At 36.7% G+C, this 26112-nt stretch overlaps 1 protein-coding gene across 1 annotated transcript in view; it reads left to right on the top strand.

Annotated features, from left to right (window-relative positions):
- Positions 1 to 25595, top strand: part of LOC128938694 (vesicular inhibitory amino acid transporter-like) — a 53432-nt gene extending 27837 nt beyond the window's left edge. Inside the window, exons 2-3 of the mRNA XM_054279038.1 lie at positions 889 to 1127; positions 24444 to 25595. Of these exons, the coding sequence (XP_054135013.1) occupies positions 889 to 1127; positions 24444 to 25595 (1391 nt within the window). The remainder of the gene's footprint in view (positions 1 to 888; positions 1128 to 24443) is intronic.
- Positions 25596 to 26112: the final 517 nt, after the last annotated feature.

The following is a 26112-nucleotide window of genomic DNA, read 5'->3' on the forward strand; positions in this document are numbered from 1 at the left end:
CAGGTATAGCAAATAACTAAAGAAAGTGGGTATAAATAAGCCTACAGATGTCTAACCCAGTTCTCTCTCTATTTACCTATCTTCACAAATTCCATGGGCCATGCCAAGAAGGAAAGCTTTTGTAAATATTAGTTTTAGGATTTTGCAGTGTGAGTAATCATAATATATCAGTTATATCCATAAAGTAAGTGTATCATCATACCTCTAGGTCTTTCCCCTAAATGTTGCTGGTAACAACTAAATAGAGTTACAAACAAGCTACTTTTCTTTTTCATGATACTTAAGCTCCATTAAGAACATTTTTAAAGTTCTACTGACCTCTGTAGACACTAAAACGCAGCAGAAAAGTCTCACATCTGGAAAAGCAAACTTGTTTACATGCATATTCTTAGCAGTCAGTCCATCAGCTCTAGTTTTTAATGAAGCATTTTTTTTCCTTTTGGCAGAACTATTTATTTGTATTAGAAACATGCATAATTTCCAGGAAAAGATTCTTGCAGCCACCTGTAGACGCTTCATGAATGACTGATCTACATAGATGCCATAGGTAAAAGGAAAAACAATTTGAATTGTAAATTGAAGCTTGCAGACTACTAAATCTTGCTGCATGCTACTCTGGGCAATATGTTGAAGACCCTGGAGATATTTCTTTAGCTGCTATTTGAAACAGCCACAAATAAATGAACTAAAGACAACCAACTCCATTAATCACAGCTACACTATCAAGGCTAACCTACCAAAAGGATTGACAACATACAACTGCTGAAAGAAATAAAGACAAGTAATGAAAGATTTTACTTTTATACTTGGTATCGAGGATGGCTCACCTGAAGCAGACTTTTTCATCTCTTTTCAAATGCTTTAGAGAAACACCGTCTCTCTTTTTAGGACTGGTGAGGTGGGACAGCTGCCTAGACACCGATGAAGAGCACGTGAATTTTGCTAAAAGTGATGAACTGAACAGAGCTCACAGCGAGAACAGAGAGGGACCAGATGGACCCCTGAAATCTGAGCTTGACATTTGCCACCAGGATCCAGAATACAAGTCCCCAGCTCCCTTGCCACATGCCCAGGTCAAACTGATCACCAGCTGGGAAGCAGGATGGAATGTAACAAATGCCATTCAGGTAACCTTTTATTTCCACACTTATTCCACTCATCATTTGCAAAACCTGGTCATCTCTTAGCCTGCTGTATTTTACTTTGCTGTACCATCATTTTGCGTATTCTAAAAGGTTTCTGTGAATTTATTACTCACATATTTGAATCGTTCTGCATAAGATTAGCACTCTGATAAAACAGAGTTCCAAAGGGAAAAATTATACATATGTTATCTGAAGTTTAAAAAGGGTTTAAATTAGGTAAAATTGAAAGGGTGGTGATTGCACCTGTTTTGGCAGTGCCAACATTATCTTTAATAAGCATATTTGAATTTAGTGACAGAGATGTTTGATAGAAATGTGAGGTAAATATCTAATAAAAAGAGAATGGTAAGAGCCAGACTGACGTCAGACGTAAATTTACTGACATGTAAGTTAAACTAGAAATAAATTGAAGCACGAAGCACAAGAAGTGTAATAATACTTGTCAGTGTTAAAGAAAATAGGTTGAATAGACGTAAAGCATTTGGTCCCAGCATTCTGTGTGGAATTTGACTATCTTTCCAAATCCTTAAATTTAGCATTAAATGTTTCAGAATCTTTTTCTCACTTTTCATGATTCATTTCCTTACATAATTCTATCATTACCACTAACTTTCTGTCTGACATAGTAAGAAAGCAGCATCCACTGACACATCTAAGTCCCAATAACTGTTGCTTGAACACTTTTTTATGCCACTTCAATTATAGAAAAATAATCCTTCCAGTGTCACACAAGTCTGACTATGCCAATGAACATTTGTTTACGTATCCAGTTCATCCCTCAGCTCTGCAAAGGAGGAGAAAAAGGACATATTTCTAATCCTGGTGTATTTTCAAACATGAGCACCACCACATGAGAGCCAGTGCAATAACAGGGCACTGTAGCATATCATACTTTGAAAGTGTTCAGCTGCGAATAAAAGTGTGAAAGTACTAAAATACCCCAACTGCATTCTAGTAACTCATTTTATCTTCAAACTCCCTCAGCAGCATCTAGTCAGGACAGGAGTCTGGGATGAGAGCCCATTGTCTCTGAGTTTTGCATTTGATTTCACCAAAGCCAAGATTTCATTCTGGAAGTCAGTTTTGTCAATATTTTCTGTGTGACCTTTTGGCAAATCATATTCTCTAACCATCGTTCCCCTTTCTGAAAAACAAAAAATAATAATGCCTCTGTAAATACATGAAAGTGCCGAAAATCCTAAATTTTGTTGTTTACAGAATTGTTGTTAATTATTAATAATGTAGGTTTCAGTTAAAAAATAGACTAATAATACATTTTAAAACACAATCAAATATGCAGTTGCCTATTTAAAATCATGACAAATTCAAGCTAAATTATCCAAACACATCAGCAACTATGGTCCTACTCAAAACTCTCTGTATGCGGAGTGTTTCCTACTATGGCTCTAATTTGGTAACATACTTTAGAAATTAGCATTAAAAAGCAGTTGACTACAGCTGTATTGAGGTTTCCTCCTAAGGTAGGCTGAAGGCTGCAAAGCCTGGAAACTGCAGTTTCATTAATAATATAACCAATGTGCCCTAATGACACATTATTAAACTGTGTGCATGTGCAATCGTGTATGTGAATCTATACATATTCGTATCATTCCTATTTCCCAATACCTGGGATTGGGAGCAAGTAATTTGGTTTTGAAACAAAGCAGAGAAAGGGAAGGGGAAAGGCAGGAGAGGAGAGAGAGAGGGGAATATTGAATGGGCCTCTGTCAGTAGAAAACAACAGTTTAAAGAAATTTCTATGAATAGTTTTGAAAAGAAAGTCAGAGTTGTGAACAGAATGATTAAAACAATCCAAACGTTCTTGACAGGTGAAGACAATCTTTGATAAAATGACAGTTGTTTTGCCCTACCCAGAGGAAAGGGCAGAAGTGTTTTGCATGGCAATTAGAGATAAACATTTCAGCAGAATTTTGAAATGTTCTGAACAGTTATTCCAGTGAATACAATTAGTCTAAAAAAGAAAATACTTTGCAATCCAGATTTATTATGGGAACAATTAAATATTTGATCTCTGAAATGAAATATAAGGTATTCCTCACAGTGTTTTAAATATATCTTTTCAAACAAACACAGAAGATATTTTTATTTTGTTCTTAAATTGAACTGGAAAAACGTGCACTTTTGGTGCTGATACTGTATGTGTAAATGATTGCTTCAGACATTTAAGTTTCCAGGGAAACATGTTTTGTATTCCAGCACTGCACAGGCAAATCAAAACCTGTGTTTGGTTAATCTGGGTGAAGACAGAGACCATAAAGCTGAGTTAATTCAAATGGGAAAATGTACAGGATCATCTCACTGAGCGATGCAAGTTGCATTTGTTTGTATGTAGCAGTAAAAGGCCAAAATTATTTGTAATGACTTCTACAGTGGTGCTGGATAGATAAGCAAAGTAATAGTCACAAAGAAGAAGGTAGTTAAATTCTAATGGTACAGTATTTCACAGCAGAACCAAAGGACAAAGACTATTTATTTGCCAGTCATATGTAGTAAGATTTTTGCAAGCTAAAAGGAAAAGGCATTCATTATGTTGTGTTGTGAAGGGGCACAAGAAAATGGACAAAAAAATTAGAGAGAAGGAGAAGTGAAATAATGGAAAGAAGTGAAATAATGTTAATCTCACCTATAATTTATACTGTGTAATTTATAGCTGTAGTTTATACCATTGTGAGTCAATCTCCACTTAGGTCTTGGGAGGACCTAACACTGAAAAAAGTCAACCACTTAACCAGAAAGCTTCACTTGACTTTCTGAACTATGATGTCTGAGCAGCCTTTAAAATACAGGCTAATATAATTACACCATTTTCCTCTGAGTGTTTGGTAAAACATAATGTATCAAATCTTGCTGGAATGCAGAAAAGGACCAAGGGGGCTGATCAACAGCAGCTGAACGTGAGCCAGCTGAGCCCAGCTGGCCAAGAAGCCCAATGGCATCCTGAGCTGTATAAGCAGGACCAGGCCAGCGATTGTCCCTCTGTACTCAGCACGGGGGACCCACACCTCAAATCCTGCATTCAGTTTTGGGGCCCTCACTACAAGACAGACATTGAGGTGCTGGAACATGTCCAGGGAAGGGCAACAGAGCTGGGGAAGGGTCTGGAGCACAAGTCCTGTGAGAAGTAGATGAGGGAGCTGGGGGTGTTTAACCTGGAGAAAAGGAGGCTCAGAGGAGACACTGTGACTTTCTACACCCACCTGAAAGTCAGTTGTAGCTGCATGGGGCTACCCAGGCAAGCAGTGACAGAATGAGAGTGCAAAGCCTCAAGCTGTGCCAGGGGATGTTCAGGTTGAACATTAGGAATTATTTCCTCACTGACAGAATTGATAAGCATTAGAAGACTGCCCAGGGAGGCGATGGAGTCACCATCCCTGAAGGCGTCCAAGAAACAACTGGACATGGCACTTAGTGTCACAGTCTTGGTGAAAAGGTGGTGATCGGTCAAAGGCTAGACTTATTGATCTTAGAGTCTTTTCCAACTAAAACACTGTGAAATCATGCTGAACATTTTCTTTGATTTGATGCATCTGATACCTAATGTTGCCAACATTCATATTCTTCCTTTTGCAAAAAATTAGGTTGTACAAAGATTAGAAATACCTACAGCAGGCAAAATTTTCTTATTCCATGATCAGAGAAACACAATAGAGTGCTTGACTACTATAAGTGCTTCCAGGAATAACAATACTTAAATTAGCATTATTAATCATTATTTTTCAATGCCTCAATAATAAATTACCACTTATTGCAGCAGTGATCATAACTATTCTCATTATATTTATACTCTGTATATTACACATTAGTTTAGAAAAGACTTCAATAATCATTATTTTAAAACCTGAATATCCATATATCTTTCACTGCATGCCTTTATAACCATATTTCTCTACTGGGTTTCAATTTAGTTCATTTTAACTAGGGTAACTACAGCTCCTAAATACTTAACTGGAAAACACATTGATGCTGAAGAACAGAATTAATAGACATGACTGAAGATATAAAGGCAAACATCTGAGGGGTGTCCAAACACCCCTCACATTAAGCTTTATTGACACAAAATTTAAGCATTTTCTAAATATAATACTCATGTGCTTAGAAAGCAGGTCATTAGATGAATAATTATATAAATCTTCTCATCCTGAACCTTAAATTATTTAGTCATGTTTGGATAAATAGCCACTTGGATTTTAACTGCGGCACTTGATCTTAAGTATTTATTTTCCAGACATGAGAACAAGAGTCAATCTTTTCTTGAGCACAAAGCAGTAACTTCCTTGAATTACACATTATATATTGAAGCTGAAGTTACATTCATTGAAGCTAAAGTCATACTCTGAACTACATTATAGACATCTGAGAGAAACTAACTCCTGCGTTTCCTATCAAGATGTGGTACTGAGAATTGAAGGGAGATGCCCAATGCTGATATCTAAACTAGGGCCAAAAAGTAAATTGAGTTTCCAAATGAAACGTCAAAAAATGACAACATAAAGTGAAACTCCAAGATACTAGGACTACTGTGGTGCACATAAAAATTCCAAATAGTGAGTGTGATTTTAGCTGAAATGCACTGGCAGTACTGGCAAATTTATTTTCCCAAGGCTTGCAACCACAAACCCTTATAGCCAGAACTGCAGACCCCAAAAAATCCTTGTGAGAGCCATCTAAGTTTAGATCTGCTTTTTCTGTGATAGAATGTCACCATTACGCAATGCAATTGATAAAATATATATTTTAGGAGAGAAGACTCTGTAACTAATGTTTGTGCTCTGGTTTTCCCTTCTGATTTTCTCTTGAGGGGAAAAAACATTCCAGACATACATCACTACTTTGTATAATGTTTTATTTCAGCTCAGACCCTGTGGTAGGCTTCTTTGTGCACATATTCATATAGTACAGAGAAGGCTGCATTCAGGATATATATCTTCTCTATTCCCAACCTTATTTCGTATCACAAAAGCTCTTTATCAAAAATGTCTTATCCTGCAACAAAGAAATAACATCTAATTCAGAGAAATCTCTTTATTTGACATGCAAGCACAGTGCAGCAGACTGGTTTTGAGTTACCTAACTGCCATTCCCATAAATCACATTAGACAGTGCACTTCATCAGTCTGCTTTTTCCTTGGTCAGCTACAAAAACTAAAAAATGCTATGAAGACAGAACTCCTAAACATAGAGAGGTGGCTTGTCAAAAATTGTTCCAGGAATAAATATTTGGATAATTGTCATGGGATGTAAGTTGCTGGTTTGTAGGTTTTGACTTGTATCTCATCACATTATCTGGGCAATGATCAGGTGTGAGGGAGGGACTGTTGAATGGATTTACATCAGCATAGTGTACTGTAGCTATTTTGGAAACTTTAGGAGTGTCAGATCAGTTTTCCTAAGCCACTCCATATCAAATTTTCCATCAAGTAGAAATTGTGATACAACATAATTAGTCCACAAAATTATTCCTTGGACATACAGATAGTCCCAACATATGGGCTACTGGTTCAGAAAGCACCACACTAGCTCTTGAAGTCCAGAGAAAAAATGCATGTGTCACACAAGCAACAAAACAAAGTATTGCAATTCTTTAAGCCTTCTAGGTGTTAAAATGACATATTTTAATATCTTTAGAAATTAAAGCATTACTTAGATCACGCTTATCCTCACCATGTGTTCAAAATTGCATTTCTTAACAGATGAGTCACAAGAGAGTTACAGGAGGTGTCTCTGCATCTCCTTCATAAATGATTCTAATAGTCTCAGTATTTTGGCTATGACTGATATTCTTTATAATATAGTTTATTATATTGATCTATTTTAAGCTAATTAGCACATGTGATTTTTATCTCATATGAGATGAGAGGGAAACATTCTAAAGTATAATACTCAAATAACCAGTGGAATTTAATATGCAACCTCAGTCTTAAATCTGAATATCTTGATTCCACTGAGTCTAAGATACATATATTTTAAAATATTTATTTATAACCAACACCTTATCTTATATCTTTAACAGATTTTTACCCAAGTTTTACAGACATACATGTCTAATGTTTCATTATTTTGATAACAGTAGCCAGAAACACTGCTGAGCTTAAAGAAATATGTATAATTCTGTTCAGAACCTCAAATTATAACCTTACATTTCAAGAAAATATATATTTGGCACTTGATTTTAGCAATGTCAATTATCTATCATTTCCAACAACTTTAGCAGAAACTCTTCTTGCTTTGTAGTTTTGAAATCTCTATATTTTAGCATCTAAATTTCAAAGCCACCCTGTTATCTTCAGTTTACTCCTAAGAGCAATTAAGTCACTTCAATGCATAGCATACTTATCCTGGGGTTGATGTTCAGTTTGTCACAGTCCGGTAAAGAAAGCGCTGGAGAGTTTGCAAGTGGCTATTTCTTGTAAGTGAAGACTTTTCGTTGACTGTTCAGCTGTCACATAAATTTAAAAATTGTTTCATCTGGAAAATCTTCCACTACTAATCTTTTAGAACAGCTATTTTATGGATGTGAGTCCTCCTACATGAGGCAGCTGTTAATAGAAATTGTGTGCATATAAACGGACAAAAGAACTAGCAAGTAGGCACACAGTAGTGTGGCAAGTAAACCGGGAGAGACCAGCTCAAGTCCTGTCCTTATAGTGGTACTTTCCAACAAGTAATAGCATGAACTCTCACATTAATTGGAATTTGCAAGTTGTTTTAGCATGCTGCCAAATTCAGCTTGCCAACAGATGTCCCTAGTGAGGACATAGTCTTAGAACAACAGAAGATGCTGAGATGAAAGGGAGCCATAAGGACCATCCTCGGGTCCAACACCTTGCTCCAGTACCTGCAAGGTGCAGTACAGCCTCCAACACTGGCAGAATCCCTTGGGTGAATGCACTAGAGGAGTCTGCCAGTACTTGAACTATTTTATCTCACTCAGCTTAATATTTCTCCATCTAAGAGCTTTAAATCCTGCCTTTATTCAAAGGCCAGCTATTATCAGTGATGTTGCTAGAGCTTAATAGACAGTCTGTCAAGCAATAGAGTATGATTTACATGCTCATTTACATATATTTGCAAAAGGGTGTGTTCATTTCCATTCGTCCCATAACACATGTGAAATAAATGGTATGTGTAAGTACCTCAGAAACTTGAGCATTGTGCCTCCTGCTCCCATGCCTCTTTTTTTGTTTTCATTTCATCATTAGGGAACCTTCAAAGCACCCTGGAGAGGGGCAACACTGCCTAAGTCCTTGTCCTTGCTACCATGCAGGCCTATCATCTGGCATAATCTTTCAGGCCTCTTTCTACATCCTCACACTCAGACTAGATCCATGTCCTGCTTATTTTTACTCTAAAACACACTAGTACATAGTCTGGTTTACCAATCCATGAGGCTAAAACTGGTCTGAGCACTTATAACTCCCCATCTGGGCCACAGTAACACATTCTTCCCTAACCTTTTCAAGTTCACTGCATGCATGCTCACCTGGAAAGCTGATGCAGGTCCATAACTCATGAGACCAATAGCTCTTGCAAGAAACTCTTCAACCATCAAATCAAATGTAAGCTGCTCATCTTTTCTATAATAATCATTATTCTTCCTGCAGCTATTGACCTTGATCTTTCTTCTTCCAGTTACAGTTACTATTTTCAATTTGGTAAATACTTAAACAAGCATTCCTCTGAACTTATATGAAGATGTTCCTCCAATACTCATGAAATGCCCTCTTGATGAAAATTGCACAGTTACAAGCTACACTGAAACCTCCATTTGCTCTCTTGACTCAAGTATCGCTCTACCAGTATCTGGTATTGACTCAAGATTTCCTTACTCCCCTCTCTGCCTGCATTGGTGTCCAGGTTTAGGGCAGATTTGTGAGGAAACTTCCTAAGGGGCCCCTCTAGAAAGCAATTCAAGTGATCCCTCCCCAGCTGCTTTGGGAAAATACTTCCTTGGAGAACAGTGGAAAAAAATCCCTACTTATTTAACAAGCAAAGTACTCACATGTTGTCATGATATTGCAGAGGCTCCATATTGCTGTTTCCATATTGCTAGAGTTTTGTACCTCCTTGATGTTTCCCACAGACCACACCCACAAACCCTGACACTTCCTTCTTCTCAAAGCACCCACCCAATCCACTCTTTTATAGCACTCTTCTTCTTATTGGCTACAGCTGTGGCCTGTTAAAGTCAGGCCTGCTCCTACTCTTTAGTAATTAACCCAGCTGCAACTCTTTAGGGTATAAGAGTGCTTTCTATACTACCTTTATTTACTTGTATTCTATCCCCCTACATTCACAAGCATTAAAAATTAATACTATTAAACAACAAAATGTCTCACTGTTCTGAGGGGATGGCAAATTCAAAAAGTCCTTGCTGTGTGCTGTAGCTCAGCATGCTCATTCTCTTATCCATCCCTCCTGTGTTGGACAATGCCATGTCCTGGGCCCTGGTGGGCCACCGGTGGGAGCTCCCAGTGTTTTTCTGGGATTTTTTGGTCCAAAGCAGGTCTGAACAGCTCCAAGAAAAAGATAAGCCACAGTCAGGGGAACTTCTCTGCTTCAGCTAGCTAAAAAAAAAAAAAAAAAAAAAAAAAAAAAAAAAGGAAGCAAAGGAGAGCTCTCTCCCAGTGTCCATGCTGCAGACAGCACAGTCCAGGAGAAGGATGGGGGGGAACAAGTACAGCTTCTGCAAACAGACAGCGCACTTCTTGTCCCCCCTTTGCTCTCAGAACCAGTCTTAAAGGTGCATAACTGAATATCCAGCAAAAATAGAACAGATATTGGGGATACAAGCATCATGAAATCACCTTAGGATAATTTGTTTCTTGTTATCTTACCCCTGTATTTTAAATATTTTGGAGAAGGCACCATCTTTTTGTGCTTTGTTTGCACATTGCTTCACACAATGGGATTACATTCAAGGACTTCCAGGTGCTCCAATAATGAAAGCAATTTTAAAAGTGAGTCTCAAAATGTTTCCTATTTTACAGAAACTCTTTACAAAATAATGATTATTTAAATGTAACCTGTGATAAATCAGCTTGACATTTGATTCAGTTTCCTCTCTTTTCTCCATAAGGAATTGATTCTCCTAGCTATTGAGGCTCATTGTAAGGGCTGAGCATAAGATAAATCAGCAAAAGAATGTGATAAGAGTACCTTTAGAATATTCAGCCATAAAAATGGGCATTCCATCTTAAAAATCCAGATGGCCAAGAAAGAAAATGACAGAAATAGGATATCGAAGACAAATGGATAGTGGCATTATGAAAATTATATTCTTTGAAATAATAAATGTTACCAAAAACAAAGGATCAAGTAGCTGTCAGCTGCCTGAAAGCAAGGATGCCTTTATTCCATGGAAGAGCCCAATGTGCCACAACTTGTTGCAGAACAAGGATCTCTGGCTCCCTCAGGTGAAGGGAATGGCTCTTGTACTTTGCCACTGTACTAAAATCAAATTAATCTACCATACTCTTTGGTGTCATCAGTCCCTGCGAGCATTTTTAACAAGTTGAATTAAAACAGACGGTGTATTTTTTCCTTCTCTTTTTTAAATTAATGGCAGGTCACATGGTATTTAAATACACTGTTATTAGGCAACTTTGAATTTCTGTATCTGTTATATTTGTTCATTGTTCATTGTTGTGATGTTACATTTGACAGTTAACTTTCAAAACAAAGCCTAAATTACCTATTAGAATTATTCACCAGCTTTCTGTGGCTGAGATAATTTGTATACTTGTTCCTCTCTATGGCATATGCCATTGACCAGCTATCAATATTGGAAAACATTCTTCTTAAAAATGTTCTTTCTGCCCCTATTCTTAAACTTATGATGTATGCAACCTCAGCAAATTTGTTTTAATAAACCACATTGAGTCATATAACTCCTCCCAGGATAACATTCCTCCCAAGACAGCGAGAACAGAGTGACAGGCAGCAGAAAGTAAAATATTTTGTCATATGATATTCCTTTCCTGTTTTTTCTAAACTTTCTTCACTTCCATTAGCAAACTTGCAGAAGGGAACTTATTTTTTTATTAAGTAAAAAGAGTAAGCCCTAGGGTTGATCAAGAAATAAAAGTTGACAAGCTCAGCACTTGTAAGTGCATATGAGAATTTAATGCTGAAAGTAAAGGACATCTGAATTATTATAATGTGCTGGTAGAATCAGAAATAGTGATGTTTCTCTAGCAGACTTTCCACATGGCAAAGCTTCTTCTACACAATCCATAGAAGGTTAATCTACAGTTTACTTCAGTGTATATAATTCCTGACAGCAGTAGATTCATTGAAATGGTACAAGCTCTGTCTGAATGAGAAAATGGAGCTACTTGAGAAAATAAAAAACCCTAAACACAGTATTGAATATGATATATTTTAATCTAGTTTTAGCACAGTAAGCTGTATAAAACATTTTACCCCCAAAGCTTAATAAAAAAAATTGTCTTTTATTTGTATGTCTTCTTCCTCTTCTCCCCACATACACCATGTTTCTTGGAAGGCAATGTTTCTCTGTATTCTTGGCCAGTGGCACTAGTTTTGCCATATGTACAATGCTGTGTTACTAAATAGCTAACAAAAAAAATGAAATCTAATATTTACTTCTCAAAAATGTAAACATATGAGTCAAAGTCAGGAAACATTCACTTCAGTTCGTACACACAGGCTGCTATCCATTTCAGTTTCAGTCCATTTCTTGAATTGACACAAATAACAGCACCAGTAGATAATATTTTGTAGTCTCTACAATAAACATTTTTATTATTTTACGTTATGAGTAGCAATGGCCATTTCTGGCCTTTTTCTTTACTCTACATAGATATTTCTATTCATGATGGGTTTTACTGCTGTTTTCACCTCCAGAAACATGCTTTGATTCAGGCTAGTTCCTCCCCGATAAGCAGAGAACATTTTTCAGTTTTAAAATCATTCTACTTTAATTATTGCAGACTAAATTTGGATAATCCAGAAATTGTGAGTAGTTCTACTGAAGCTTGAAAAAATATGGATTGAGAATAAGAACTCTATGCAATATAGACTCAATATATCTTATTTTTATGAGGAATTTGTTTACTTTGTTTAAAAGAAGTTTTGGGGGTTTTTCTGTTACAAAGTGTGTTATTGCTCTCATTTTACTGTCACTCGAGAAGTTGGCACTGAAGTTTATTCTATCTCACTACATTTTGAACCCCTGCTCTTGTCTCATTGTCTGCATGATTTCTGCAACTCCAAATGACATCTCCTCAGCCACCTTCTCTTGAGGGACTTGAAAATCTCCTTCTAAGATTTAATTGGAATCTGGAGTTTAAAATGAGTTCTCCACTCCTGCCCCTGTTGCCTTTACTTTCCTGCTGATTTCTTTCACTTTGGCTGGAAAACCAACTGCAGAGCTCTTCCTTTTATATTTTTTGTTGTTGTCATCTCAGGCTAAAAATAAAATACCTTTACAAAACTGTAGGGTTCCCTCTGCTCTGTGGATGCTCTCTTTACTATCTCCTAAATAGTGAGGAGCTGCCATTCTGCCCCTGAAGGTTTCTTTTCCTAATCAGAAAGCTGCATAATGCATACTTTCCCTCTAGCTTTCTCCTTATTTCTGTCTTATGTTTAGAATTAGGGGTTTTTTCATATCCAGTCGTTTTTCCTCACAGCCTCTTGCCCATCATATTCTCTTACCCATTGTTTCTACCTCATAAGGTTTACAGCCCTCTGTTCTAATGATCTGCACTTTACCTAGCAGCCCTACTTTGCCCTCTTCCTGCTTCCCCTAGTGCAGTCATGTTACCAAATTATCCAGCTTCTTACTCTTCCTTTGCTTTTCCAGGACATGCCACCATCTCATGGCCTTTATAAAGGAATTCACCTGGCTCTAAAGATGACAGAGTGACATCTGTCACACCTCTGATGGAGATTCCCAAACCTAAAACAAGTACCCTACACTGTGGGAACAAGTAGTCACCTGGAGATCCTCATTTCCATCCATCCTTTCTGGAGTTGCCAGATCCCTTCCAACTCAGATATTCTGTGATTAGCTTAACTTTTTGCTGTGTTTAGGAAGGAAAAGTTAGGAATCCTGTTCCTAGTAAGTGTGCATCAAAGCAAGGCAGATTTGTGTCTCTTCTGCTGCTGTGTGCACTCATTCATTGGACATCAGTTTAAGACAGAAGCTGGGTGAGATTAGCCCAATTCATAGAAGCTAAGAAGTGATAATTTCCTTGGGTACCAAAGACCATAAAAAAAGTAGTCACTTTAGTAACTTCAATTAGAGCTGCTGAGTTTTCACCTAAAATTCATTTATTACACTTGTGAAAAAAGTCTGATTTTGCTAAAAATTTGAATGTAAGAAATTAGTGTCATTTAGGAGAAAGGAACAGAAACTAAATGCAGCCTTGAAATCAATTGCTCAAATATGAAGTCACTACAGATCTCAGCATCAAAGCATGAACAAAGGAGAGATCCAATAGAGCTGAGAAGTTTTCTCTGTTCTGTCAGAATAATTCAGATTAAGGAAAAAAACCAAAAGTCTTTTTTTATATACAAACTTTTACAGCAAATGCTTAGCTATCTTTGTTTTAATAATGAAAGGAGTGTTTTTATTTCATCCCATACAGGCAGCTTTTGTATGTGAAAGTTAAGAATAAACCTGAGGTCCTCATCAAGTGTCAAAAATAATCAAGGTACCCAGTTTGTCCCCTCAACTTTTGTTTTTCCCACGCAACTCCAGACTAAGAAAATAAATGGAAAAAAAAGGAAAAAAAAGAGGAAAATAAAACACACAGAGAAAAGGAATATTAGTTATTTTGTAACTCCAGTCCTTTTTTCATGGGTCAGTAGACGTCAAGGACCTCTATCACATTCTGTGCAACAGAATGAGAAATACCTCTGCACGTAGTGATACTTTAAGTATTCTACATCTAGAGACCTTAAAAAGGTGTTTTCAATGTGTATTTTATATGTCATATGCCTGGTTTCACAATCCAGAAACATATTAATTTTTTTCTTTTTATTTAAATGAGACTTTACCTATCTTTGCTTTTATGATGATTACTCACAGCATGCCACAAAACCCACTCATACTTCTTTTCTGACCTTTATTTTTATTCTTTGTTATTCATTATGCCTGTTTGGGAATGTTTGTCTAATCTACTTGAAATTAGGGGAATTATTCCACTTTGTTAAACATTAGGAATTATGTTACTGTAGGACAGAGACACTTCCTTTATGTGGATTTATTTGCAACCTCAACTTTATCTGTATCTGTGCATGATCAATTATCAGGCAGTAAAATCAGTTGCTTCTTCTTTTATCCTGAAGGTAGAAGCCTTCAGGGGTGCCACTGAAGTTTAAGTGAGCTGAAGAGAGGAAAAGCAGTAGAAATTTGTTGTATATACACAGCCTAATTGTAAACCAAGATTTTAATTTCAAGTAATCCAGAGGAATACAGTATGATACTCTATATCATTTTACTGATTCCTGGAGACCATAAACCACTCTTTCTGTCTTTCACTAACTATATTCTCCCCAGGCTGTGCTCTAAGACAAATTTATCCTTTATATACTGAACTCTAGAAGTCGTTATAGCTTGAGTAAGAATCCACCTAAATTTGGTGGTTGGGTTTGTGCAGAGGAAAGAACAGGATAATATCAACCAGGGGAGGACTCAGTCAGTTTTTATTCACAACAAATCCTATGCCAGTGTTCAGAAAATATAACTCAGCTTCTAGTAGATGTAACCTGGCTTCCTTTTCAACTCTCAGAGGTGAATAAGGTTTTTTCCCAATGTGAAGTTCTTTGTAGTTTGGAGTTGTTTTCTTCCATTTCCTCTTCAGCATTGCTGAACTGAGGTTTGTCCCATCCAGGCAGCATTCAAGAAAACTCCTAATGAGCCAAATGCTTTCTCACAGCCTGAGTTTGAACTTTCTATGCACTTTAATTCTTCCTTTCGTTATGTCAGTGAACACTCAAATATAGTTATTTGACTCCCCACTGCTTTGCTTTGCTTGTAGTCTCCCAAAGCCCCCCTCTGCTTCCCCTCAAGCTCTTTTTGACCATACGTTTGTGGAACTCACTTGCACGTTGCTGTGCTGGATGTTTGGATCACTTGCCTGCCTTCAGGTGAAATCCTGGTCTATAATGAGAGAAATAAGTAAGCAGCCAGGGAGTCTGTGTTGCTCACCACAACTGACTTTCAGAATAATGTTTGTTTTAGTTTTAACTGCCTTACTTTTTTCATCTCTTTTTCCTCTTTGATACATAACACATAATAAGAACCCTCATTCTTTTTATGAAAGCCTTCTTTCTCCTTTGGGACCAAGCAAAAGAATGTTTTCTTAAAAGGTAATTTGCTTGGGAAAGAATTTTCTTTGTGTGATTCAGTTCATTCTTGCTGAGAGCTCTGGATTTATGCAAACTAACATTTTCCATCAAACCATGAGGAATTAAGCATCAAGCATGCTTCAGTTTCGAGACAAATATTTAAACCAAGCAAAGCCTATGGGAGCAGCTGTCGCATTTAATAGCAGCAATTTTTTCCCCCTTATTTTCTCAGACATTTTTTTTCCTCTGTCCACATATCTTTAAGAGATTCTTAAGACTAATATGTCCACTAAAATGAGAAAAAAAATCAATGGCTTCTGCCAAATGGACACATACATTTTGCTGTGCAGACCATGCAGCTTCTTTACCTGCTTACCTTATCACAGCATCTCATGAGCAGCCTATATCTGCCTTAACATCTACTTATGGTACATGAAGGATTGACAGGTAAGCACTTCTAAAGTTTCTGTCGGAATATAAGGCAATTGAAGGCATTAATCACAGAATAAACACCTTAGTCACTGTCCTCTCTGCAGCTGAAACAGCCTGGCACTGGCAGAGGAAAAGAATAAGAAAAATCAGGAAAAACAAGATTTCTGAGGTCTAACTCAACCATCTCTGAAGTTAAAGGAAGATTTTTAACTGACATTAGAGGAGATAGATCTGCTGCTAAGATCAGACAGGCCATAGACAATATTTGAAGTTTTCCACAGAACAGCTCATAGTATTTTTGAATTCAAACTCAGCTGAGCTGTGAACAAACTCTGAACCAAGAGGGAAAGTAGATGAATTCTTTTCCTGACATCTGTAGAGCAGTGCCAGGAGTTTGGGTAGCCAGTCAGGGAAATGGAAATTCTTACTGCAGAGAAGAAATAGGATATAACTGATATTGTAAATACATGATTATCTATGCAGCCAGAATTTAAAAATAATTGCATAAAGCATGTTTACCTAAAAAGAACTGGCAAAAGAAATGAGGGTGGCATTCTATGTTAGAGAGATGATTATCTGTATTAGAGCTATTGTCTGGAAAGAAAAATTGTACTGTTCTTGGTGACTTCAGTTTTAAAGACCTTTTGTAGACATTGTATGCAGTATGGAGTAAAACATCATTGAATTTTCTAAGAATTATAGATGATAATTATCTAACACAAAAGGTATTGAACCTAGCATAAGATAATTCTCTTTTGGGCCTCATTAAATTGGATAAAGAGGAACAAATTGGAGGATCTAATTACATTAATTATGGGAAAAGAGAGGGCAGTAATATATCTACTTGGTACTTCAAAAGTGAATTTTTCAAACCCGGAGAAAATTATAAGAGATAATTGATTAGGAAGAATAAATACACACAGTTCATTGGGAAAGAAACTTTGAAATTGTTTAACAAGAATTTATGAGATGTCCAGAAGCCACATCTCATAATTAAGAAATAGTATACCAATGTGTTAATATCTCTCCTATATCAGGAGTGAAGTGGATATATCAATTAATTTTTTTTTTTAATATATGTATAGCAAAAGGAAGAAATAAAAGGTGAGAGTAATAATTATATGTTATGAACAGTAACAATGAGAGGAAATAATGCATTTCCCAGTAATTAGGACAGTAAGAAAGCAATTTTTAGGAATTAGGAAAAAAAGAGCCTAGGTTTAGTCTAAAAATTTGTAACAGAGATACTAATCATGGCAAAAAATTAGGTATAAATGGAAGTGTGTTTATCTATGTGACTATGTATGCTTGTCTGAAAGTGCCAGCCATTACAGCAGAATAAAGTGAAAAGGGAAGGTATGTGTTAACTGCTAGGGAGCAGCATATAAGTGACTTCATTTAAAAGGAAAGTAGAAAAACTCAACTATAGATAAGTGTTGAGGGAACTGAGTAGAACATAGTATTTATAAAACATGCATATAAGATAAACAACACTTGTTAAAAGTCAGGAAATTTGACTTATATTTATGAGGGATAAGACAAAATGAGGCAAAATATCTAAAACTGCATTCATTCTAGAAAAGTGTAGAAGGTAAATCAAAAATCTGTTTGTCATCACTATCCAAGATGAACAGCAGAGATATAATGAGCACTGGACTGATGGCATCCTTTTTCCCCCTTGGTGCACACAAATGATCCTGGCCAAGCCACTGAGACACAGACACCAGAATATGTGGATGTAAGAATGGGGAAAATTAACATGGAGATTTTCTACTGTATGATCCCCTTCATCTTCTCTGAGATTTCTCACTGAATTTTCCAACACTGATTTCCTACATCAGTAGAAGGAGGTTCTAAGGATCTTCCTAATTCTGAAAAGTAGGTGCAGCTGTTCATAAGTAGTGCCTGGAGACAACCAGGAGGACATGCTCATAGCACAGAGAAGAGTGTGGTGTTTTGTAATTTTTCAGGATAGGCTTTATGCTATTTTGCATAAGACATGGAAAAGTTAAGTTTCAGAGTTCCTACAGTGTATGCACACTTCATTCTCAGCACAGATATTTCTAAAAGGAAATTCATCTCAGCTCTGCTAATTACCTATCTTAAGGTGGGTGTGAATTTTAAATTGATGTGCCTAATTTTTCCAAGCTTAGACTTGGACAATTACCACATTTTAAATGGATGTTAAAAAGTAGCTCAATAGAATTTTGAAGGCAGAATGCCCAGCAAGTTTTCACTTGGGAGACATAACAAAAGAAACATCTGACCAGGTAATTTTCTTATTCAATGCTTGCTACTACACATAGAATTTTCAAAAGATTGTGGATATCATCCCAATATTTTTAAAACCATAGAAATTCTGACTAGTGAAACCTGGCAACAATGTTGAGAAAAAGAATGTAATTGTTACTACATGTTTTAATTGATTGAGAATACAAAGCTAGAAATATAATTAGTGTCAATCATTATGTTTCTGGAGAAAGAGTTCTTACGGTCCTTATTAAACACACTTCAAATAATTCTTTTATGACATTGTAATTTAGGCAGTGAAAGACAAATAATATATTTACACTTTTAAAAGGAATTTTGACACATTAATACGCAACGTGCTGATTTAAAAATTAGTGCAACCCCAGAGTACATCTTAAATGGATTAACAACTGCCTAAGTGACAGGTTCCCAAAAAGTAACTATGAAAGGAAAGGAATGAGTTTCTAGTAGTGTTTAGGAGGTAACCTGGAGTTACCTCGTCCAGTATTGTTCAATGTAGTCAACAGGGGTTTGGAAGAAAATACAAAAATACAAAATACACTGGTGATCATAGTGATGACTGAGAAAGGAAAAAGACCACGGAGGTTAACAAGCAATTAACTGTCTTTTCATGGCACGACAGTAAGGGATTTGCAATATTTTTTTATTTATTACTAATAAAGTTCCTTCTCTGTATAATTACGACAGCCACCAAGGCTTGCATCTGTTTGGGAAAATTATTTATTTCAAATAGCAACAAATGTTAAATAACATAATTAAATATTTTGTGGAATTGTACTGACAAGCAGGGATCTTGACTTTATTTTCCTGCTCTTCCAGGAAGATTCAGGTAGGACACTTTCTGGTATAATTTATATGTCTAACCCATGTTCCTACAAGGAATCAAATGCCTAGTTGGGGAAAATAGTCAGACTCAAATGAACCATTCCAGTGGAGTAACTACAGATGGCGAGAAAGACAATCAGAGCTAATTTGGCAGTCTGGCATATCAGCATGTATTCTGCATATAAGAGAATTGTCCTAACAGAAAAATTTTCAGTTAAATTCTTCTTCATTTCTTAATTTATTTTTCCATATGATTAAGTCTTAGAGTGAAATAATTGTCTCTATCCTTTTTTTTTAGCATTGCTTTTCACCCCATTTAATTTCATTGTCTTTTGGCATGCCTCAACTCTGATGGCGATTTTATCTTCTTTACTTTTTGATTATCTTTCAATTTGCTTTGTTTTTTCAAATTGTCCTATTTCAGGTTAAAACAACCTATGAAACAGAATATTTTACTTGGATCTAAAAGCATTAAAACTGAATATTAAGGAATTTTGATATTTTTCTCTGGGTGCCTGTCCATGCTTACTTTTCAATTTTTTTAAACACATTTTATTCCTTGGAGAGGTGCTTGCCCTGAGGCAAAGAAGTACAACATAATATCATATCATACCAAATCATATCATATTGCTATAATAATAGCAGAGAGACCATTTATTGCATTCAGAACTGGTCCAGATGTCAGGTGTTTTTAAATGAGCAGCCAGCCTTGCTGGTGTGGGAAACACACATTTGTAGTTCAAACTTTGTAGTCAAACCATCAGCAAAGTGTTTTCATGTGCAGTTGTAATTTGGAATTCCTGTTTTCCTTGTTTTTTTGCAAAACCAGTTGTAAGTGGGTTGGTGATTCCTGGTGACACCTGTCATGCCTAGATGCTTCTGCTTGGGGGTATTCTGACAAGGCAATGAGCTGCTGGCTGATTCTGCTCTATTCTTTCATGCTCTTTCTTCTCTTCTCCTTGCTGTTTCTTCAAAGGCTGGTCACCAGCTGAGCCCTCAGTCCTTTCTCCCGCATTGGCCCAGCTGCCGACAGCTAAATCTTTTCTGGGTTTGACAGCACCTCCACCCAGACTCAGTGATTGACAAAGAACAGTGCACTTCCATCCTCAGTCTAGGGTGAAAATACCCAAGTCTTGCAAACTTGTCTTGGGACACAAGGGAAGAGGCAGCCTCTTGGGCAAGTTTGGGCTTCTTTCCCACCCAGGGTGAGTGGAGTGATGGTAAATAACACAACCACTCAAGATGCTCCACTGCAGAGGATTGTTTCAAAAATTCCATCTCCTCTGTCCCCATATGTGTGAGGGCTTTTCTCCTGTAATATTCTATTCCATAAACAGATCACCTTAAAAGGGCATATTTGGAGCTAACACATTTGACTTTCCTCTAGAACCATTGGAAATAAAACCACTCATACTAGAAACTCTTCTCAGACAGAATGCTGAAACTAAGAGTTATGAGACAATTTAGAGAACAGTTCCTTTTGCTGCTCATTTTTAACTGATGCCTCACAGCTAGGGCTGTCTGTGCTATAATTTGGATATGAGAACACAGGATCAGAAGATTCAATAAATGCAAGTGCTGGGGTCAGGCTGAACAACATGCACAGTGACAAGTGGTGCAAGAATTACCTGAGTCCCTTTTCCACTAGCAAGGAAGCAGTGAAATATTGCCATGCTCTATCTGCATTCTCTGTGCTCTCATTTCTTGTGAAAGGGGCACAAAAGGCACCTTCATCAACATCTATGAAAGGATTTCTTTATGGAGGAGGAATTTTCCATGTAAAAGTCACTTTTAGCAATGCTCTAAAGTTGCTGAACAGCTGCAAGCCAAAGGATACAGACTGATGCCTGTACCTGTTATATTACATTCACAGTAAAATAATTTATTAAAGATTTTTTTTTTAGCTAAACTATTTAAACTTGATAATGTTCAGGCAATTGTCTTAACCAAAAAGTATTGCTTTGGAAAGGTAAGAACAGGACAGCAGATACAAAATGAGTTTTGAAGTCTAGAAAAGTTATGTTTGTTCTTTGAGTTCTTGTGACCACTAACAACATTTTTGGTTATTTTGTAGAATTTTTTAATTACTATTTTTTATTTTAAATAGAAAAAAGTTCCTGGAAAGGTAAAAGAAGCACTGCTCTTTTACTACAGACATAGTTACTATATTGGCATAGTCAGTGTTCTCTCATTTCTCTTCACTAACCAGGTTCTATATCCAAAAAGCTGCAAAACCACTAATGTCCACAATATTTGTTTTCATTATTAATTGAGAGCTGAGGTTTACAAACTCTGGGAAAAAAGATGTTAAAGACATCAGATGAAAGAAAAAATTAGCGTTTCTGTAGAAATGTTCAATTTAGAATTTCTAAACTCTAAACTTTGGGATAGACATAATTACATATGTTACATAATTTTAAGAAAAAAAAATAGGCAGAAATGGGTTTGTTCAATAAGGTCTGAAGTCACAAAGTGAAAACAAAAATCAACCCCAAACCTCCCACCTCTATCAGCCTGTGGTGTGTGTTAGGTACTGAATTAAATTATTGGTATAAACAACAGCAAGGAGATGTTAGAGGTCAGAATTATGTTATGCTCTGATTAAATTAACAATTAAGCATGGAAAAGCAGGCACCTGTGGGGAGGGCTGTAACTGGCTGTGATAACATCTCTCAAAGTCTTCTGCTTTGGTTGAGGCTGAGGCTGGTTGTCCTTAACAGACTGAATTCAGCAGGGGAGAAGCCATTGTGGGTAAGGCCTGTGCTGACACTTACCTGCAGCTTAATTATACAGTGACCCTCAGGGTCAACAGATACTGTTTGAACTGCCAGTTGCAGATTAGACAGCAAAATAATAACACTCTGAGTATGGAACAAATGAGATAAGCTTGGTAGAAACTGCGCTGAATGAGAAAACATCATTGTTCTTATCTCAATATGGAAGACGACTCTCTGGCTTCATCTTCTTGATTTTTTTCATAGACTTGGTTTATTTATGATGCTTTTAAACTCAATCTGTTATGCAAATGTTCTCCAAGGATTGTTTTCATAGGAAAGAAACCAAAATCATTTCTTTAGGCAGCTATCTAACTTTCCAGTCTGTGAAAGCTGTGATTAAAAATGGCATCATATCAAAAGCTACTGTTACATATGTGCTACCTGCAGCCTGGATGCAGCCAGATATTTAATGTTTTTGAGAAAATAGACTGCTTGATGGCAAAAATGGTAGACTTTTGAACAGTTATGTGAAGTTCCTGTACAAAACAAATGCTAATTACACCGCAAGGTAATTGGGTGATGAGACCTGTATTAGAATGGAGACATTGAGTGGAGAGATTTGGGTGACTAAGTACCACAAGCTGTGTAGTTGAACGTGCCAGCTCCTAAATGAAACGGCATCTGTGACTTATAAAAAATCAATGCTGTAAATGAAGTCATGGAAAACAACCAAAAATGTATCTGGTAAATGACTTTATTAATATTTCGATAATAATAACTGAGGTACTTCTGTTTCAACACATAAAGGCATAGACCTTTCTAACTGAAATATATTAGTGCATGTATTTAATTCTTCCACTCTAATTCAATTGAAAGCTGAATATACCTGCTTCTAGAGTGAAGCCTGGTGAATTAGGCAATGCTGCTCTTTCATATAATAGGTACTCTGTTTTTCTCATTGGCTTAGAGAAAAAACACTGCTCTAATTTAAAGATTTCTTTCTTTCGTGATTGTTGCTCACCCCACAATCTGCCCAAAAAAGAACGGCAATTTTGTGGCTAGAAAAGGAGAAGAATACTTTTTATGTGCTAATGATTATTTAGTGCTTTAAAAAAGACAGGCATCTTCAGAGCCCTCCTTTGGGAGTACTTGAATCACTTAGAAGTGGGATGCTAGGTATGAGTCCTACAAAGCTGGCACAGGCACCTGCCTTCTTGGTGAGCTCCATCAGAGATGGACTCCTAGACTGTCTTCACAGAAATTGTCTGATAGGCATAAAACCTGAGGCAGTTGATGGAAAACACAAAAGGCAGAAGCATGTCTGAAACTCTGGTTCGCCACACGCCCTTGTGATCATGATTGCAGATGGTGAAGCCTAAGATTAAGATTTATACCATTAAGCTCACCTCTTCTGCTTTGGCTCCTGAAGGTCAACAGCACTACCCACTCAGGAAGGGAGAAAAAAATGGGTCACCCCTTCTGTGGGAAGAGGTTTCTGTTGGGGATTCATAGGTTTTCCAGAGCAGATTGGGTTGCTCAGGTTTGGTTAGAAATAAAATCTAAGTATGTGATCCAAATCAACCCCTTTTGTAAGGCCAGAATAAAAGACATGAATAAACTTACTCAGATTTTGTCATGGGTGCAGTAAGAAATTTGAAGTAAAAATTTCTGCAGAAATACTTGTATTTCTACATTACTGTGTTTTGTTCCCTCCTTACTTTTCTTCAGTGGTCATGAATAAAAATGCCTGACCAGTCTGACTAGTGTGCAATTCCTAATTTCAGGTTTGTAATACCAAAAGAGAAATGTAACAAAAGCATCTCTCTTAAATTGGATGTTTTTATTAAGAACTACTCTTCAAGGGTTTTTTTGATTTTATGCTGATGAAAATGAAACCACGTAGAAGTGTAATTTGTCCCTTAATACAAAGAAAGGAAAAAGACAAAGTGCCCATAATGTTCTGTGAAAGTAAAATTCCCTCTTTATTTTAACAGATAAAACAAGCAAAAGTATATTATTTTCAAAAATTGCTTAGTAAAAAAAATGTTTTGCATGTATTTTTAAACACCTAAATAAGTTTGTGGAGTCTCAGCAGTTTGTAGAATCTCAGCAGTTAGAAAAATCACTTTATCAGAGGACTTAGCAAGAGCAAAGGCCGTGTGAGGCAGCCAGAAGCTGCGGAGGAAGCACAAGCATAGTCTGATGCACTCTAATGCCATCTTCTCTCCAGAGGTCTGTTAAAAATTTTTAGACTGAAGGGAATTGTCATTACTGAATCTATCTACACTGCTATTTTTAATTGGAGTGAAACTTGTACAGATGATGCTACAGATGCTTAATTTTACTGATATTGAACCTGTTTCATTAATATGCATGTTGACTGAATAACTAACTACGAACCTTCTTAAATGTGCTTCTAATCATATCAGCATTAAATATTAACTAGAAAGCTGACTCTGTCATTCAGTCACATTCTCATTTTCCCAGCTTATCATTGCATGTGTGTTGATAGAAGTAGTTACTTTTGCTGGTAATTTCATTTATCATAAATAAACATGTTTCTCATAGTTGTTACTTAGCAGAATGGAGCAGTACTTGCACCATGCAGGTGGGTGAAAGCAATATTCAGGGGAGGACGGGTTTGGGGGTGCAACTACTCATAAACGTTTGTCCAAGGGATTTTGTGCCATCTTTTCTCTCTCTTCTTCCTCTTCAGGGAATATTTGTCCTAGGATTGCCGTATGCTCTCCTCCACAGTGGATACAGTGGTCTACTTCTTATTGTCTTGGCTGCAGCATTATGCTGTTACACAGGCAAGATTCTAATTGCTTGCTTGTATGAAGAAAATGAAGATGGGCGACTGATAAGAGTGAGAGACACATACGAAGATATTGCAAATGCCTGCTGCAAAAAGCTGTCTCCCAGTCTAGGTGGCATAGTTGTCAATGTGACCCAGGTGGTGGAACTGATCATGACGTGTATTTTGTATCTGGTTGCTAGTGGGAACTTGCTGTCGCACAGTTTCCCCTATGTACCTGTGACTGAGAAAACTTGGTCTGTAGTTGCATTTGTTACTCTGTTGCCTTGTATATTTATCAGAACTCTCAAAATCGTTTCCAAACTCAGCCAGCTTTGCTCTTTGGTTCATTTTGTTATCATCTTTGTAGTGATAACTTACTGTCTCACACAAATGCATCAATGGTCCTGGGCAAAATTCAGACTGTCCCTTGATTTTGAGGACTTCTTGGTCTCTGTAGGGGTGATAATTTTCAGTTACACTTCACAAATATTTCTTCCTACACTTGAAGGTAATATGAAAAACCCGGGGGAATTTAGGTGTATGCTAAATTGGACCCATTTTTTTGCCTGTATCTTAAAAACAACCTTTGCACTTACTGCTTTCTTGACCTGGGGTGAAAAGACAAAGGAAGTTATTACTGACAACCTACCATCATTTCTTGAAACCTTAGTGAATTTATGTCTCTTAACCAAAGCTCTTCTTTCTTACCCTTTGCCCTTTTTTGCAGCCACAGAAATTGTGTATTCTTGTGTTTCTAAAGACAACCGTTCCAATTACAGATCTTCACTACTTGCTCTGACTGTAAGAGGCTCATTTCTCTTGTTAACTCTGTTGATGGCCATGTTCACACCACATTTTGCCCTGTTGATGGGTTTGTCAGGCAGTGTAACAGGGGCTGCTATGACTTTTCTGCTTCCTTCTCTCTTCCATTTAAAACTTAAATGGAAAAAACTATCCTTCTTAGACAAATGTGCAGATATCTCTGTTTTTATTTTGGGCTTTCTTTGTAGTCTTGCAGGCATAGTTTGCTCAATAAAAGGGCTACTTGAAGTATTTGGAGGAGTGTAAAGATTTCCTGAAAGACAAATAAGGAGTAAATCTTATAAATGTTCTTACCTTGTTAGTCAATATATATGAGATTTTGTCACTAGGTAGAATTAAGCATCTGCTTAAATGTTTGCAGATTCAAGCCTTTAACTGGAAAATTATATATCCCTAAGCAAACTGGAAAAAAACATTCATAGCCAAAAAATACTAAATTAGACCTCTTTAAAACATCAAAAAGAAAGATCATGGAGATGGTTTAACATGAAAATAATTGCAAGTAATCCTACATGGTTTTAGTCATACCTGGCATACGCATCCTGAAATTACTATGGCAAGTATTTTCACAAATTTAACCAGAATTCTTCGTAGGGCTAGATTCTGTTCAGTCTCAAAGCTATCAAAACTAGCTTACAGGATGTGAGTGAGAGCTATGACAGAATGACCAAATTCCATTGTTAGATCTAGTATTGAAAATGGATGAAATATTATTTCACCTCATTGGCAGACTGCAATTCAACATGTGAACAGAACAGATCAG

The sequence above is a fragment of the Melozone crissalis genome, unplaced genomic scaffold (assembly GCF_028551555.1).
Source record: "Melozone crissalis strain CALT ecotype California unplaced genomic scaffold, PUWL_Pcris_2 ptg000027l_1, whole genome shotgun sequence".
NCBI classification, from domain to species: Eukaryota; Metazoa; Chordata; class Aves; order Passeriformes; family Passerellidae; genus Melozone; species Melozone crissalis.